General features: G+C 42.4%; 1 protein-coding gene across 11 annotated transcripts in view; it reads left to right on the forward strand.

Moving 5' to 3' along the window:
- The window catches only part of TNRC6B (trinucleotide repeat containing adaptor 6B), a 275,182-nt gene that overhangs the window by 225,541 nt on the left and 30,846 nt on the right, over positions 1 to 18,795 (forward strand). For 8 of the 11 annotated variants that reach the window (XM_032267134.1, XM_032267136.1, XM_032267133.1 and 5 more), the window contains 3 exons: positions 1,066 to 1,214; positions 2,189 to 2,359; positions 7,153 to 7,278. In XM_032267134.1, the coding sequence (XP_032123025.1) occupies positions 1,066 to 1,214; positions 2,189 to 2,359; positions 7,153 to 7,278 (446 nt within the window). The remainder of the gene's footprint in view (positions 1 to 1,065; positions 1,215 to 2,188; positions 2,360 to 7,152; positions 7,279 to 18,795) is intronic. The other 3 variants (XM_032267140.1, XM_032267141.1, XM_032267142.1) reach the window with 1 other exon arrangement.

Genomic DNA, 18,795 nt, shown 5'->3' on the forward strand with positions numbered 1-18,795 from the left:
TAGAGACGGGGTTTCACTATATTGGCCAAATTGGTCTCGAACTCCTGACCTCAAGTAATCTGCCTGCCTTGGCCTCCCAAAGTGCTAGGATTACAGGTGTGAACCACTGCATCCAGCCTGATTTTTAAATACTAGAACTAATTCAGATCTCTTAAAATGCTCTATGGGGCCAAAAAATTATGTGCCAGATATGGCCCTCAAGTTGCCAGTCCTGTCTGTACCTAGATGCTGCATTATTGGCAAACTCTCACATTGCAGCTGGAGTGGATGCAGTGTTAGCCATTAGTCTGTGGGATTTTTGTAGTAATGTTCTTGATCACTCTGAGGAACTTAAAAAGAAACTAAGAAGAAATGAAAATAATTATGGATAGTAAAGGAAGTAGGTGGTCTTTGATCTATGATATTTCTAAATACGAGAATAATTAAAACATAAGTTTCCTCACGGGGGGCACTGGTTATATCAGCAAACAACAGCGGATTTATAGAGCTGTGAAAGAAAAGCGGTATAGTCATGGCATCTGGGAAATTGCACCGTGTAGGTAATGTGGTCACATCTTCTGTGTTCAACTCTTAAGGTCTAAATTTTAGGGCAACCACTGTGCCTCCTTGACCTTTTTATTCCTAATAACTGTGTTTCACACAGACCATTAACTTAGCTGATGTTAAAATTGCAAAAACAGACAACTTCTCTCCCTGAGGACATTTGAATTTATGAGCAAGATGTGTTCATCAAACACATCAATAACCAGTCTAAATGTTTTCTTAGCCAGATTTTTTTCCAGGTTAGCCCTAAGGCTCTTTCAGTCTTCAGTAGAAAACAAGCTATAACATATACATGTTTTGTTTTATTTTTTATTAAAAATAAATTAAAAGGACCCATGTGTGTTCCAGGGATAAACACCAGTAGCCTGGACCAATGAGAGTTTATCTGGTCTTATCCCCAGAAATAGAAATGTTAATAGCTCATACCTGGCACCCCCGTGAAGATAGTGGGGCAGGTCCCTCTTGGTTCATGGGGGAAACATTGATTCTGGAAATTTTCATTCTGTTTGTGCTACTTTTCAGGAAGCCTTTCAGATAAAAAGTTTGATGTGGACAAGCGAGCGATGAATCTCGGGGATTTTAACGATATCATGAGGAAGGATCGATCTGGGTTCCGTCCACCTAATTCCAAAGACATGGGAACCACAGATAGTGGGCCTTATTTTGAGAAGGTGAGTGGAATCCTTTGTTTAAGATAATAATTCATGAGAACCGCTTTGGTTCCCATTTGTCTTTTGATAACTGATTCTGGAGAAAGCATAGAATTACTGAACTAGAGAGCAAAACACAGACATCACCTGCATTAAAGTGGTGACCTGAAAACCACCGATGTCAACAAGCGATTAGGCAAGAGCAAGAACCATCTGTCTTTAGCCTGTGTTAGGAAGAAAATCTGAGTTTTGAGAAATTTCATGAAGTGTGGAAATTTTAGAGATAAACTTACTCTGAATTCTTTTTTCTGCTGCTCTATACCTACAAAATAAATTTTGGGATTTTGCGCAAATATTCCATGTCTCCTAAGGCCTTGCCTTCTAGTTTTGAGAGAACTCTGTTGTTACCTTTCCTGAGTTCCCTAGCGATCTGTGTTTAGTTACAATGGTATAACTTTTCAAATTCTCAGCTACCTAATTTAACCAAGAAGTTCCTACCTGTTGGTTTTGATGTTTAATATTTCTAATGGTGGGAAGTATATCTTGATTCAGAATACCAATTTGCCATTTTCCTGGTCTTCAGAAAGCAGCTAAAACCAAAATTTTAAAATCTGGCACGCTTTGACACTGCTGATGCTGGTCCAGACAGCAACATAGTCAGAAGATTGCCCTGGCTTCTGTTGCAACAGCCACATCGCTAGAGTAATCAATATTAGATGCATAAAAATAAAGTGTCTGGCAATTTTTATCTTAATGCAATGGATAGAACGTGTTACTAACCTAGAAGAAAACAAAAATCTATATCAAAGAAGATGACAGATGGTGTCTGTCGGGCCGAGTGTAAAGATTATGATCAGATCCAAATTCCATCCTCGGTTATTGCTAATACACTCTAACTTTGTTTATTGCTAGTATTTCTCTCTTTTCCCTTCTTGCATTCTGTTGCTTCACTAACCAACACTCGTTGTGATTGGCTAACTCCTACTACTTTTCAGCTGACTTTGCCTTTCTCCAATCAAGATGGGTGCCTTGGGGATGAGGCTCCCTGCTCTCCCTTCTCCCCTTCTCCCAGCTACAAGCTGTCTCCCTCTGGTTCCACACTACCCAACGTCAGCCTTGGAGCAATCGGCACAGGGCTCAACCCCCAAAACTTCGCTGCTAGACAAGTAAGGAGGCCTCTCAAATTTATAACTGCTTGGCTATGGCCTCGCCTTGGTCCTGGTCTGCAGTTTATTGCATCATTTGTCTGTCTTGGGAAATTTGTTGATTACTGAATGCACAGAATGATACTAAGTGTAGGTTCTAGATCTTTCAGCCCATAGAACCCATCTCTCTTCATGTTTCTCAACATAGATTTTATTTTAAACCTGTTTTTTTTGTCTTCTCATTTTTGATCATAAGTTCATATTTAATAAGTAAACTAATAACTAAGGAAAATGTTAAAGAGGCTACATAAATACGTTAGACAGTCTAACTTAATGCATTTGCCATTTTAAACATTAGATTGGATAAGTAATACTTTAGAGATCTTTTTAATTTAATACATCTGCTAATTTAAAAATAGCAAAACTAGTATGATTAAGTATTTGTGGGTTACAGCATCTTGAAATCTAGTGTCTTTAAGTTTAAAATATAATAATTACCCACAGAAGGGTAACTTTAAATAGTAGACAGTGAAGCTTTGGAACGAATGGGTATTGCTCAGACATGGCAGTGTTTCATTGCACCCGGGGTTGAATCTGGCAACCCTCCAGCAAGGGGCTGTGCAGTAGAAGCACGACAGGCAGGGCTGGGAGGATCAAGCCTCCTCACCTTCCCAGGCCTGAGGGCGCACAGCAGGGCCCTGTCTGGCTTCCCACAATGGCTCCATTTTAGTTTTTTGGAGAAAACCAGGAATTTGGAGTCACAATTCCTTTGCAACAATAACCCCAGCAGTGATAGCCATGCTTCTGTGATGTGACCTTCACCTTAGGACGTTGTGGGAGGATGTTAATTATACAACTTGTAATTATTAGTTATATCCACATGATGCATATGCGATGATGTTCTGTCTTCTTACAATGACTTCCACATACACATTACATGATAATGTGAAGTAATACCTCTGACACCAGTCAAGTTGCACATAGGTCTCTTATATGCTTTCTAATTGTTGCCTGAGCACATTTTAAAAAATGGATTACGGCCGGGCGCGGTGGCTCAAGCCTGTAATCCCAGCACTTTGGGAGGCCGAGGCGGGTGGATCACGAGGTCAAGAGATCGAGACCATCCTGGTCAACATGGTGAAACCCCGTCTCTACTAAAAATACAAAAAATTAGCTGGGCATGGTGGTGCGTGCCTGTAATCCCAGCTACTCGGGAGGCTGAGGCAGGAGAATTGCCTGAACCCAGGAGACGGAGGTTGCAGTGAGCCGAGATCGAGCCATTGCACTCCAGCCTGGGTAACAAGAGCAAAACCTCCGTCTCAAAAAAAAAAAAAAAAAAAAATGGATTACACTATATCCATGTGTTCGGTTTATTATTTCTGGATTGGGAGTTACAGCTGATTTTTTATTGTCTTCCTTTAAATTTCATCATTTACCTTACTGCTTCCACAGAAGACATAGATATATATTGTTCATATAAACAGGAAAGAAATTATTATATTGATGTTTTGGGAGTTCTTTTATTTTGAATTGAGGTATAGAAACATGAAACAGGCATAACACTCACAGTTAGTGGTGATTATAAATGTGGTAGATCACATGATTATCAAATGCTGTTAGTACATAAACTAGTATAGTAAACCAGCCAAACTAGCCGAGCATTAGGCTCTAAACAAAGGTCATTCTTCTTCATTTTTTTGATCTGTGGATTGCTACAAAGTCCATCGTTAACAAGGTTTCTGCAGATATCTAAATATGGACATGGTTTTTAAAGACTATTTTAATACAGAATTATTTTAATATACTTCATATTAATAAAATTTAAGATTTTTTTGCCAGGCACAGTAGCTCACGCCTGTAATCCCAGCACTTTGGGAGGCCGAGGTGGGCGGATCACCTGAGATCAGGAGTTCGAGACCAACCTGACCAATATGGTGAAACCCTGTCTCTACTAAAAATACAAAAATTAGCTGGGCATGGCGGCAGGTGCCTGTGGTCTCAACTACTCGGGAGGCTGAGACAGGAGAATTGGTTGAACCCAGGAGGTGGGAAGTTGCAGTAAGCTGAGATCATGCCACTTACCTTCCCAGGCCTGAGGGCTCACAGCAGGGCCCTGTCTGCCTTCCCATAGTGGCTCTGTTGTTTTTGTGGAGAGAACCAGGACTTTGGAGTCACGATTCCTGAGTTAAACAGTATAGTTGAAGCAAATATCACTGGACTCAGGTAATTGTAAAAGCCTCCTGTACAACAGTAAAGCTTTAGCAGTAGCCACATAAACCAATATTAGAACATATACAAGTGCCTTATTTTCCCGTTTGTTTTTTAGAGACAGGGTCTTGCTTATGTTTCCCAGGTTGAGTCTCGAACTCCTAGCGTCAGCCTCCCAAAATCCTAGGATTATAGGTGTGAATCACTGTACCTGGCCTATATAAGTTTTTGATTACCGTTTTCATAATTTCTAAATATTTTTAAAGACCAAATCTGTATGATTACCCCTGAGTACATCACTGCAAAAATAGCTTTATTGAAGCCAAGAAAATGAACAGCTTGTGATGCCCAGGTTCCATATTAATATACTGATAAGGCATTTTATGATTGACTATTGTGGACGTAGCTGTTTTGTTACCCATTCCAGATATATATCATAGTGCTTTGTGTGGCTTTAGGGTCACTTGATCATGAAAAGCCTAAAACCTATGGTAGGGGAGGGTGGAAATTGTCTGCTGGGAAGAGGAAAGTAGGAATTGATTTTACAGAAGCTTAAAAAGCAGACTCTTAATTAGCTGGGCATGGTGGCGCGTGCCTGTAATCCCAGCTACTCAGGAGGCTGAGGCAGGAGAATTGCCTGAACCCAGGAGGCGGAGGTTGCGGTGAGCCGAGATCGCACCATTGCACTCCAGCCTGGGTAACAAGAGCGAAACTCCGTCTCAAAAAAAAAAAGCAAACTCTTTTCAATACTTCTTATCAAAGGAGAGGTTGGAATTTAAAATGACCCTCAGGAAGGAATTTTATATTTCCCCAAAAATGGATTCTGGCAGGGACTTTAGCTACCAGTAACCCCACCGTCCAAGGACCAGTCGTGAATAGTTGACATCTAATAACTAAGTCATGACTTTGATGATCAAGTGAGAAAGATCTTAGCACAATATCCTTGGTGAAATAAATGTTTCCTGTTTTCTTAGGGATGATCAGGGTAGCCAAGCTACTGACTGCCACAGTCTGAGGAAAGTTAGGACTGAGCCATTTCACTTTCGAGTGGCAGTCTGATTGGTAAGACAGGAGCAGTAGAGATGTTAGAGTTTCTAGAATTAAAGGCCTACTCATGTTTAAACACCTCTTTGGGGAGACATAAAATTCATGGTGGATATTTGATTTACGAGATAAACAGATTTTAATTGCCATTTCGACTTTATGTTTAGAATCATTTTTATTTTCAATGCTTTTAAGTTCACTAATTTCCCTGTAGCAGTCCCTTAATCTATTTTTTAATCATTAAGCCATCACAGTATTTTTCGTGTTCTAGGACTTAATGATGCCATAACAAAATTCTTTAAAATTACCTTAATCCCTGTGATTCCAGGGATTTGATAATGGTGGTGATTTTGATTCAGGGTATACGTACTCAGTATAGTGATGCAGCTATCTTTGCTGAAGATGTTCAGTGGGACATTTTCCAGTGTGTGGAATTGGTGGGTCATGGATATTTACAAATGATATATTCATCCTACAGACCAGGGCTTTATTGAGTTCTGGGAATACAAAGAGGAAAAGATTTAAGCTGACAGTAGAAAGACAGAATGGAAAATAACCGTAGTGTGGTTTGATGATGAGTGCCCTCAAAGAGTTTTAAAGTATTTTGAAATTGGAGAGATGGGCTCAATTAATCTGAATGTGAAATCAGGAAGATGGTTTTGGGGAAGACTTCCTTGATGAGGATGACCTCCAAACTAGACCTTGAAGAGGTCAAGCGAAGATGGTATCAGAAAGAACCTCAGGCAGAGAGAGCACAGTGTTGTGTTACCAAATACAGTTTCTTTGCTGAAGGACTTTTCTCAGCTAGAAACGAGTCAGCAAGGAAGGGCCACCATATAACCTAAATCTCTTAGTTATTTCATTGGAATAGTATAGAAGTGCTCCAGAGAGTTAGGTCTTCAGAAATGAGGGAGTTCAGCTTATTTTAACTAGACTGATATTCATGGGTTTGAATGAGAAGTTACAGGTGAGTAATGTTTATTTTGGTGTCCCTGTAATGATTTTTACTTTCTCCCTTTTTTCTCTCAATGTGTGATTGAGTCACATTTCCTCATCTAGCAAAGAAGGGATTGAGCAGATCCAGGACAAGGAAGGGTGCTAGGCTCACTCTTGGACGGCAGAGAAGTCATATCGCAGTGTTTTATAAATACAACTGTTAACTATTCATAAGCCTGCATTTTTACTCAGGTGCCTTTCAAGATGGAGCTCAGATTATAAAGCTTGAGAATAAATTTGGGAAACCCAGTTGCAAAGAAGAGTACTTGAAATAAATGCTATGTTGCCTATATCTTTCATTCACAAAAAAGAATGTAGGACTTTTCCTAATATTTGACTAAATTGAACCCTTTCCGTTTATAGAGTTCGTCAAACTGTACAGGTGCCCATGATTCAATTTGAGTATTTGCCCTAAGCCTTCTAAGATAAGGAACTTCTCAGTTATGAAATTCTGTTATTCTGTGGAACACAGCCTGTGATTCTTCTGAGGGCTCTAAAAGACCAGAACTGTTTCTTGCATTTTCTTACGTTAACAGAAAGCCTTACTGCTACTCTTCTGTTTACAGGGCGGTAGTCATGGTTTGTTTGGAAACAGCACAGCACAATCGAGAGGTCTGCACACACCAGTGCAGCCACTAAATTCTTCTCCCAGTCTCCGGGCGCAAGTGCCTCCCCAGTTTATTTCCCCCCAGGTAAGCAATTTTATGTTTCTGCGATTCAGAATTAAAAACCATTTCAGGTAGTTATCAGTTGTTAATTGATTTTTGTGGACATAAAAAGAATAATAGTTACTAGCATAAAATATGAAAAAGCCATTTTTTCTTGACCTTTTGGCTAAGATCAAGTAGAGTAAAATATGAAATACCTAGCTGCCAAAGATCAAGACTTTTAAAACAAAATGTCAAATCTCATTTTTATTGCATCATGCATACCAACAAAGTAGATATTTTTGCGTGAAGAACTTACGAGTCTGTTCCTTTTAGATCTCCTAATTATTTTTCTAACTATATTAATTCTTTTGTAATTGCATATAATTAAAACAACTTTATAAGTTCTGATGTGTCAACGTTCAGAGGCTCTTTGCCCTCAAGGATTCACCCACAGATAAACAAGAGAATTTGGCCTGGCACGGTGACTCATACCTGTAATCTTGACACTTTGGGAAGCCAAGGCAGGCAGATCACTTGAGGCCACGAGTTCGAGACCAGCCTGGTCACCATCATGAAACCCTGTTTCTACCAAAAAACAAAAATTAGCCAGGTGTAAAGAACAAAACAAAAAGCTGGGCGTGGTGGCCACACCTGTTATTCCAGCTACTTGGAAGGCTGAGGCAGTAGAATCATGTACCTGGGAGGCAGAGGTTGCAGTGAGCCAAGATGCACTGCACTCCAGCCTGGGTGATAGAGCGAGACTCCATTTCTTTTTAAAATTTTTTTCTTCCTTTTACTTCCCTCTGGTTGTTTGAGCGAGACTCCATTTAAAAAAAAAATTAAGAATTGCCAGATTCTGCATTATTCTGAAAAATTTTGAGGAGCTGTATGCCAACATTGCAAGTAGGTGCTCTAGGGGGAGTTCTAGAACTAATGAAGTAGCAGAGACTCCTGGACTAAACTCTTATTCATAGAGCAGCTCTGTGCAAGATACAGTCCTTTGGGTACCATGGGAACCAGTTAGGTCTGTCCCTTAGTAGGAGATGTGCAAAGGAGATGTGCAGAGAGATGGTCTTTGCTTTTGGGGGTAAAGGGGAGAGATTTGTGTTAGTCTGCCACACACTTTCCCCATTCCTCTGTGTGAGAAAGCAGGCATGAGGATAGAGTAATAGCTGATAAGCTCATGTGAAGATTTGATAATGTGGCCGTAGTCCCTTCTTAGACTGTCATTTTAATAAACAAAGCTCTGAGTCTGTTTCAACCTGTAAAAGAAGATGGGAATGCTCATTAGATCCTTTACAGGTTGTAAAGGTTCAGTTTCTATTACTTGTTTTTGTATTTTTATTTTTTGGAGATACTCTGTCACTCAGACTGGAGTACGATGGTGTGATTCATAGCTCGTGGCAACCTCGAACTCTTGGGGTCAAGCAGTTCTCCCACCTCAGCCTCCATGTAACTGGGACTACAGATGCACACCACCAAGCTCAGCTAGTTTTAAATTTTTTTTGTAGAAGTGGAGTCTTGCTATGTTGCCCAGGCTGGCCTCAATCTCCTGGACTCCAGCAGTCCTCCTACCTCAGCCTCCCAAAGCACTGGGATGACAGGCATGAACCACCAGGCCCAGCCTGTTTTGTTTTTTTGAAATGCCCTTTAAGACCAGGGCTTAAACTATTTATTTAAAATGATCTATAGATTTCAGATTCTAGTTTTAATATTCTGAGTCTATATCTTTCTTAATGGGGGAGGTCAGGTTCATCCATACCCTTCCCTTACACTCCCCGTCACCACCACCAACTGCCTCTCCAAGGTCTTGCCTGGGAGTCTGGGACTGTGTCCCCTCGGCACCTGTCTTCTTCCTCTTTCCGTCTTTCTAAGTTCCAGTCATTCTTCAAGCCCCAGGTAGTGATATGTCCTTTCGACAGAGCCATCTCTGACTTCCCCAGCACTCTACAATGGCAGTGTCATCGGAAGCTTTGGAGCATACACACACTTTACAGTATTGCTGGGTATCAGGCTGACAGTCATCCATGGATATTAAATGTCTGTTGCATATTAGATAATGTCTTCATCATGCACAGATGGAGAAAATGCCATCTCTGTCTCTCCACAGCCTCTTGGAGTTGGTGGCAGGGGGTGGAGGGAGTTGAGGCGGGGAGGAGGTGATAGAATAGCCAGCAGATAGTGTGAGAAATGTATAGAAATGTTTAACAGAGTTTGGGGAATCTGCTGAGCCTTCACACTACCAGTGACGTTTGAGTCTTGAAGAATGAGTCAGAATTTTCTGAGCACACCAGATTAAAAGTGCCTTCTAAGCAGCAGGAGCCTTATGTGCAAGGGGCAATAATACCTAGAAGAACACAGCATTTTGGGGAAAGGCAACTGATTTGAATAATTAGTTAGAGCTTGTTGAAACATACACTGTCTTAAAATATAAAAGAAAGGAACTAGACAAGAAGTTTGGGACCAAATTTGGAAAAGGTGCTTGTTTTGCTTAGGATTTGGGAGTTTGCCCTAGAGGCCAATCCTTGTCAACATGGTTTACAACCATTATTTGGACTGCTGCTTAAAGACACAGTCCCCAGGTCTCTGCCAATCTTCTGTGACAGGTGGCTTTGGGGCTTAGTCACCTGCATGTCATCTTTATGTGCACTTAAAGTTTGGCCACTGCTGTAGACAATATACTGTTAAAGATTTTTCAGCTGAGTGGCTCATGCCTGCAATAGCCCTTTGGGAGGCTGAGGCAGGCAGATCCCTTGAACCCAGGAGTTTGAAATTAGCCTGAACCACATAGTTAAGACCCGATCTCTACAAAATTTTTTTTAATTTTTAATTTTTTTTTTTTTCGAGGCAGAGTCTCGCTGTGTCTCCCAGGCTGGAATACAGTAGCATGATCTCAGCTCACTGCAACCTCCACCTCCTTGGGTTCAAGCAGTTCTCATGCCTCAGTCTCCCGAGTAGATGGGATTACAGGTGCACGCCACCACACCCGGCTGATGTTTGTATTTTTAGTAGAGATGGAGTTTCACCATGTTGGCCAGGATGGTCTGGAACTCCTGACCTAAGTGGTCTGTCTGCCTCGGCCTCCCAAAGTTCGGGGATTACAGGCATGAGCCACTGTACTTGGCCTATAAAAAATTTTTTTTTATTTATTCAGGCATGGTGGTGTGCACCTTAAGTTCCAGCTACTCAGGAGGCTGAGGTGGGAGGATAGATTGAGTCTGGGAGGCAAGGCTGCAGTGAACCATGATCAGGCCACTGCACTCTAGCCTGGGAAAACAGCAAGACCCTGTCTCAAAAAAAGAAAGAAAGAAAGAAAACCCTGGCAGTAATATAGAAGACCTGTTTGAATGGCAGGAGTGCTAGAGCAAAGGAGAGCATCTGCAGAGCTAGTACAGAGACCAGGTAAGGCAGTGACAGTGAAAGTTAACCCTTTCGTGGAAGTCACCTCTGATCTTTTTGTTGCGTAATATGATGATCTGTTCTCCAGTCTCTTCTTACTCCGCTGTCAGCAGCATTTGTCAGTTTCCCTCCTTTCTGAAACACTTTATGCATTTGGCTTTTGGACACCTACTACACTGGTTCTCCATCTGCCTCTCCATCTCCATCTCCTTTACAAGCTCCCCCTAAGGTTCCCAGTACTTAATCAGCAGAATGCCCCAGATCTCAATCTTTGAACCTCTCCTCACCATCTGTAGTCACTGCCATGTGATCTTACCCAGTGGAATGCCTTTAAAGCACTAAATTCCAAAATTGTGTCTTCCGCCCACATCTTTTTTCCTCAACTCCACAGACTACTGGACATATCTCCTAGGGTGCCTTACAGGTTAACATGTTCAAAACACAGCTTCTGATCTCACCCCACACTGCCCTCAAAAACATCCCCACACTCCCAGTAAATGGCACTCTCATTCTATAGGAGTTCAGGCCAGAGACCTTGGAGCTAGTCGTGACTCCTATCAGTGACCACGTTCATTCCATCAGTAAAACCTCCCATCAAACCTTTATTCAAAATCGGACTCTTTTTCACCACCTCCCACAGCACAGGCCCTGGCCAAGCCACCACCGATTCTGTCCAGGTTATTGCAATGACTTCCTGCCTTTTTTTCACCCTGCTTCGTTCAACACTTGCCGGTCTGAAGTCTGAGTCAGACTGATCTCTGACACCGCACTGTCTAATGTGAAAGCCACATCAGCCCCTGAGATGTGGCTACTACGCTGCAAGAACTGAATTTTACATTTTATTTTAATTAATTTAAATAGCCACATCTTGTTAGTAGTCACTGTGTAGACAGCACAGATGTAGAATATGTCAGTGTTGCAGGAAGTTCTGCACAGCGCTGTTCTAAAACAAAAGGCAGATTGTGTTACTGTTTTACCAGGAATCCCCTTTTGGCTAGTTCTCACTGAGAAAGCAAAGCAGAGGCAAAGTCTTGAACTCTAGGCTTTGAGGTTCTTGGTGATTCCCACCTCCCCACAAGTACAGGCCGCTCTCCCGTACTTTCATACTGCCCCAGCCAACTGGCCCCAACATACCAAGCATACTCTTAGAACGCTCTTTTCCCATATGGCAGCCTGGCTCGATCTTTATTTCCTTCAGCTCTCTGCTTCACTGCCACCTTCCCTAGAAGCTTTCTCAGGGCAGCTACGTACAGTGTGCTGCCTGCCGTGTCACTCTCACTCGCACGCTTACTCCTTGTCTTTCTCCCTCCCTGGCCTGCCCCTAGGAGTGTAATAAGCTTCACAGCGGCAGGGTCTGGGCCTGCTGTGTTCACAGCTGGAGCCTGAGCATCAATAGCTGTGCAGGGCATGTATTTTGAGCTCAGTGAATATATACCAGGTCATGTGAGGATGTATATCAGGATGATTTCAAAAGTGGAATTGTGGCCGGGCGTGGTGGCTCAAGCCCGTAATCCAGCACTTTGGGAGGCCGAGGCGGGTGGATCATGAGGTCAAGAGATCGAGACCATCCTGGTCAACACGGTGAAACTCCATCTCTACTAAAAATACAAAAAATTAGCTGGGCATGGTGGTGCGTGCCTGTAATCCCAGCTACTCAGGAGGCTGAGGCGGGAGAATTGCCTGAACCCAGGAGGCGGAGGTTGCAGTGAGCCGAGATCGCGCCATTGCACTCCAGCCTGGGTAACAAGAGCGAAACTCCATCCCGAAAAAAAAAAAGTGGAATTGTTTGGAAAGTGTAGTTAACTTTCTGTAAGAGGCTTGGGTGCTGCAGATCACTTTATGACCGAAGTTTCTGCTCCACCCAAAAAAGAAAAGTACTTGTGTTCCCTCCATTTTTAATTTTGTTTTATTTATGTAATGCATACTGGGAGCAAAATATTAAATAATGGATTATTCCATCTTTTCTTGACATTTCTTCCATATTTTTATAAAATTAAGCAGTTAGGTAACTCAAAGAAAAGGCCACGTACGGCAATTTACTTCTATAATCCTAGCACTTTGGGAGACCAAGGTGGGTAGATTGTGTGAGCCCTGGATTTCAAGACCAGCCTGGGCAACATAGCAAAACCTATCTCTAACAAAAATACTAAAAGTTAGCCAGATGTGGTGGCGCGTGCCTGTAGTCCCAGCTACTTGGGAGGCTGAGGTGGGAGGATGACCTGAGTCCAGAAGGTTGAGGCTGCAGTGAGCCATGATCATACCACTGCACACCAGCCTGGGCGACAGGGATATCCTGTTTCGAAGACAAAAAAAAAAAAAAAAAGACAAGATAACCACAAAAAGTTTGGATAGTGGATGAACAGATTCTTTAAAAAACCTCCAGCCCAGATAGAATGATAGAAATTACTTTTACATAATCCCCTGTTCAGGTACTGTTCACATACAGACATGCTTCTCATGCTGTTGCACTCAGGGTCACCAGAAAGTGATGTTGACATTGTGTCCTTGAACTTTCTCCTGTTGCTATGTAGTATTCATGGTGGTCATAATGATGTTTCATCAGGTAGATTTACCTTGATGTACTTAACATTCCCTCTCCCATTGTTGAGTATTAAATTGTTTTTTATCTTTCCCTGTTAAAAAAAAATAGTGCTGCAGAGAAATCCTTATACATAAACCTTTGCCCACATTTTTTCTAAATTTAGTTGCCCAGATGAAATTTCTGGGTCAAAGCACATGAATATTTTAACAGGTTTTGATAAATATCAGCTTTTATGTTCATTTTGACCACATTAAAGGGACAATCAACAGTTAATGTAAATATAGAAAGAAGACACTGAGGCCGAGTGTGGTGGCTCACGCCTGTAATCCCAGCACTTTGGGAGGCCGAGGCAGGTGGATCACCTGAGGTCAGGAGTTTGGTATCAGCCTGGCCAACATGGTGAAACACTATCACTACTAAAAATACAAAAATTAGCCAGGCATGGTGGCACGTGCCTATAGTCCCAGCTACTCCAGAGGCTGAGGCAGGAGAATCGCTTGAACCTGGGTGGTGAAGGTTGCCGTAAGCTGAGATGGCGCCACTGCACTCCAGCCTGGGCAACAGAGTGAGATGCCATCTCAAAAAAAAAAAAAAGGGGGGGGGGGCACTGAAACTTATATCTAAGATTTGTTACAAGTGTCCCAGGCCTTGGGTTTCTGCCATGCCTTTTTCCTCCAGCTACTCAAATATAGTATTGAGAAAGTAATATATTCCAGCAAGCTTTGTCCTGACTTTAAATTGCTATCATGTTGCACCTGCAATGCTTTGTTACATGCCAGATTGATTGCAGCAAGAGCTTCACTTTCTCCAACCCAGCTGGAGATCGAAGGGCTTTTAAGCTAGAATAATTAACTCCTTGCAATGGAGAATATGCAGACCTGCACCACCATGATTCCTCTGCAACCCACGTGTCAACAGCCCTTTGCCTGGAGCCTAGTGGTGCTTCTCCCTGGTCCTTCTGTATTCTTTGGAGAGGGACAATACATTTGCAAAGAAAGAAGTGGAGCAAGGCTGGGATAGGAATTTCTCAAAAATTAAACTTTTATTGTCACTAAAATTGTCAGTTTATGGAATATACAAGCTAGTGGCTTCTAAATATAAGATCACTTTCCTGTGCTTTTCTTTATACTCTTTCTGTATATGTCTCTGTGTCTTTAAACAATATGTTGTTTTCATTGTGCCTTTTTTGCACTTTAATGAAACCATATGGGATAGAGCCTCCTTTTGTTGTTTTATTTTTACTTGTATTATTTCAAATATATTCCCATGTGGATTTGGGTAGTTATGGTTCATATGGTATTCCATTATATGACTATACCATAATTTATTTACCTATTCTACTACCAAGTCTACTGTTCGTAGACATTTGGGTTGCTTCTAGATTTTTGCTGTAATTTTTTTTTTTTTTTTTTTTTTTTCGAGACAAGAGTCTCACTCTATTGCCCAGGCTGGAATGCAGTGGTGCAATCACGGCTCATTGCAACCTCTGCCGCCCACCCCCCACTCCTGGGTTCAAGCAATTCTCCTGCCTCAGCCTCCGAGTAGCTGGGACTACAGGCGCCTGCCACCATGCCTGGCTAATTTTCATATTTTTAGTAGAAACAGGTTTTCGCCACGTTGGCCAGGCTGGTCTCAAACTCCTGGCCTCACATGATTTACCTGCCTTGGCCTCCTAAAATGCTGGGGTTATAGGCGTGAGCCACTGCACCCAGCCTGCTATAATATTCTTATGTTTGTCTCCCAGGGCAAGTTTCTCGATAGTATTGCTGGGTCATGGGCAGGTTTTATTTTGGTGTTTTTTGTTTTTTTTTTTTTGAGAGGGAGTCTCACTCTGTTGCCCAGGCTGGAGTGCAGTGGCACAATCTCGGCTCACTGCAACTCCGCCTCCCAGGTTCAAGCATTTCTCCTGTCTTGGCCTCCTGAGTAGCTGCGATTACAGGTGCGCAACACCACACCTGGCTAATTTTTGTACTTTTAAATTAAGAGATGGGGTTTCGCCAAGTTGGTCAGGCTGCTGTTGAACTCCTGACCTGGTGATCCGCCCACCTCAGCCTCCCAAAGTGCTGGGATTACAGGCATGAGCCACCGTACCCAGCCTACTTTGGTGGCTTCTTGAGCTAATTTTGAGTAGTAGGAATGTCTGAGGTTGAAGCAGGGAAAATAATGGGCTCTTGCCCTGTTACTTTCTCTCCCACACTTGATCCTTGTCTGCCCTGCCCCTAGGAGAATAATAAGCTTCACAGCAGCAGGGTCTGGGCCTGCTGTGTTCACTGCTGGAGCCTGAGCATCAATAGCTGTGAAGGGCATGAATTTGAGCTCAGTGAATATATATTGAGTCATGGGAATATGCATATCAGAATGATTTCAAAAGTGGAATTGTTAGGAAAATGCAGTTAACTTTGCATGAGAGACTTGAGTGCTGCAAGTCTCTTTATGACCAAAGTGTCTGCTCTACCTGAAGGAAAAAAAAAAAAAAAAAAAGCTGGGCACAGTGTCTCACACTTGTACTTCCAGCACTTTGGGAGGCTGAGACAGGCACTGGAGCCCAGGAGTTTGAGACAAGCCTGGACACACACACACACACACACACACACACACACACACGAAGCTGAGACAGGAGTTTGAGACAAGCCTGGACACACACACACGACACACTCACACGCGCACACACACACACACACGCACACACGAAGCTGAGACAGGAGTTTGAGACAAGCCTGGACACACACACACGAAGCTGAGACAGGAGTTTGAGACAAGCCTGGACACACACACATGAAGCTGAGACAGGAGTTTGAGACAAGCCTGGACACACACACACACGCGCGCGCACATGGTGGTGCATGCCTGTAGTTCCTGAACTCAGGAAGCCAAGACTGTAGTGAGCCGTGATTGCACCAGTGCACTCAGTCTAGACAACAGAGTAAGACCCTGTCTTAAAAAATAAAAATAAATGAGTAAGTAAAACTGTAGCTCAGTTCTGGAGGGTTTCACTCTGAAGTCACCACAGTCTGCTTCTGTCATCATCTGGTGTTCTCCCCTGCGTGTCTGTATCTTCACATGGCATTTTCTTCTCTGTCTCAAAATTTCTCTCTCCACGTGAGGACACCAGTGAATGGACTAGGGCCCACCCTAATGCAGTTTGACTTTGTCTTAAACTTGAGTGCACCTACAAAGACCCTATTCCCAATGAGACCACATTCTGAGGTTCCCAGTGGGCATGAATTTATGTAGTCAAATACAGTTGCTAACTCAAATGAATTTAGGGATCGCACTAAAGATGGTACGTAGGATTTTACGGGTCATTGAGGCGTAATAGGATAAGACTCCAGTTGGAACCTGGTTTTGATAGTGCAGCATATATTGTACTCACCCTCCTTGCCCCCAGACTCAAATTATAGTGAGTTCAAAATTAGTATATCAGAGATAGGAAGTTAAGTCACACTGGTGACATTTTGTGTGAATTCAAAGCAGAGGATGAAGAGGAGTTGTTACTTGGGGGAAATTGTGGAGGATGTGTTCCTTATGCTTACCCTAAAACTGGTGGAGAGGCAGCCATGCCCTGTAGTGATGTGCTTACTTGGTGCTCATGTCTGCCTTGAGTACATCTGTTAAAATAGAAAGTCAAACAGATTTTTAAATTGGTTGGTAACACTCAGCATCTCTTAAAGGATAGAGAGGAAGCAGCTGGGGGAACTATTACTTGAAATTAGAGTACTTTCCAAAATGACAGAATTGATGGGTAGAGTGAAAGTGACAGATCTTGAGAGAAAATTAGTTGGTGAGCCAAATACAGGAAACCTGAACTTGGTCAAATGTTTATAGACTACAAGAGTGTCAAAGAAAAGATAGGCCAGGTGCAGTGGTTCACACCTGTAATCCCAGCACTGTGGGAGGCGGAGGTGGGCGGATCACCTGTCAGGAGTTCAAGACCAGCTGGGCCAACATGGTGAAACCCCATCTCTACTACAAATACAAAAAAAATTAGCCAGAGAGGTGGCAGGCGCCTGTAATCCCAGTTACTCAGGAGGCTGAAGCAGGAGAATCACTTGAGCCCAGGTGGTGGGGGTTACAGTCAGCCAAGACTGCACCACTGCACTCCAGCCTGGGCAACAGAGCAAGACTTTGTTTCCAAAAAAAAAAAAGAAGGAAAAGATAGGCATATATTCTTGACAATGTAGCAGAGATGGTGGATCAAAAGTATTAGGAAACTGAGGAATTTCATTCTGACCATGCTGCCAAAGAATGATAAAATGAGAAGATCCAATAGGGATGGGGAAGCTTTCTGATAAACTTAGTTTATAATGCGACATTTTCAGAAAATGGATAGTAAGGGTATAAAAGCAAGGATGAATAAAATACAGGGTCTCTAAGCTGAGACTTGCAAAAAAAAAAAAGTAGGTAGATTAAAAGAAACTTTAGAGTTTGGTTTGGTGACTAGAAAGGAATCATTGCCTTGGACTGGTTATATAATGCCCAGGGATTACAGAGTGGAGGTAAAATTTTTGTTACTTTTGTCTTTTCTGTTAAGGAGGATGTTTAAACCAAAAGGGCTAAGACAGATCCTAGAGCAGAGAAAGAATTTGTGAAAAGAATTGCAGAGCCCTGTCCACAATTTTTGAGAAATTCTGGGAGTCTTCAAGGGGAGTTTAACAAGGACACCCATCTTTCCTGCCTGCATTCTGAATGTTTAAGGCAAAAAAGGAAAACATATTGGGGTCACCGTATCCCCTTTACTACCAATAAAGCAGATACTGGAGAACGTGTGCACTTCCTAATACTGAATTCCAGCCTTAACCAGGAGTCACTGGAATGGGGCAGTCCTCTCTCCAGGCTTGCTTCCAAGAAGGGGAAAGAGGCCTTGAGTGCTGTGTTAAAATAAACGTGGATGTCCTCTGTATGGAGCCTCAGATCAGAAATAGGAAAGAGGCTATAAGCAAGTGAGAAGAAAGGGGAATTTTTTTTTAATTTTTTTATTTTTTTTTTTTAAATGGTGTTTCACTGTGGCTTCCAGGCTGGAGTGCAGTGGCACGATCTCTGCTTACTGTAACTTCCACCACCTGGGTTCAGATGATTCTTGTGCCTCAGCTTCCTGAGTGGCTGGGATTACAGGCGTTTGCCACCATTCCCAGCTAGTTTTTTGTATTTTTGGTAGAGACATGGTTTTGCCATGTTGGCCAAGCCGATCTCGAACTCCTGGCCTCAAGTGATCTGCCTGACTCCGCTTCCCAAAGTGCTGGGATTACAGGCGGGAACCACCATGCCCAGCCTGGGGAAATTATTAAAATGATTTCTGAAAGGAGAAATAAGGAAAAAGTAGCTAAAAGACTGATGAACTTGGTCCCAATTCCAGGAAAGAATCTAGATTATCAGTAAGATTGCTTTTGATAATCTAGATTATCAAAAGTACATATGGCAGTAATTAATTATCATAGTTTGCTAACAAGTTTTCATTCACTCCCTTCATTGACTGGTAAAAATACTGGCATAGAAGAATGATATAGTTGTTGTATCTCTAACAGGCCGTTTGACAAGCTGTCTGTTTTGGACGAGATGGAAAGATATTGGCTAAACATGAAAGCAGTTGTGTGGATTAGTAACTGATTGACGATTCCCAG

This window comes from Sapajus apella, unplaced genomic scaffold, assembly GCF_009761245.1.
Source record: "Sapajus apella isolate SASKATOON/1434 unplaced genomic scaffold, GSC_monkey_1.0 scaffold166, whole genome shotgun sequence".
Taxonomy (NCBI): domain Eukaryota; kingdom Metazoa; phylum Chordata; class Mammalia; order Primates; family Cebidae; genus Sapajus; species Sapajus apella.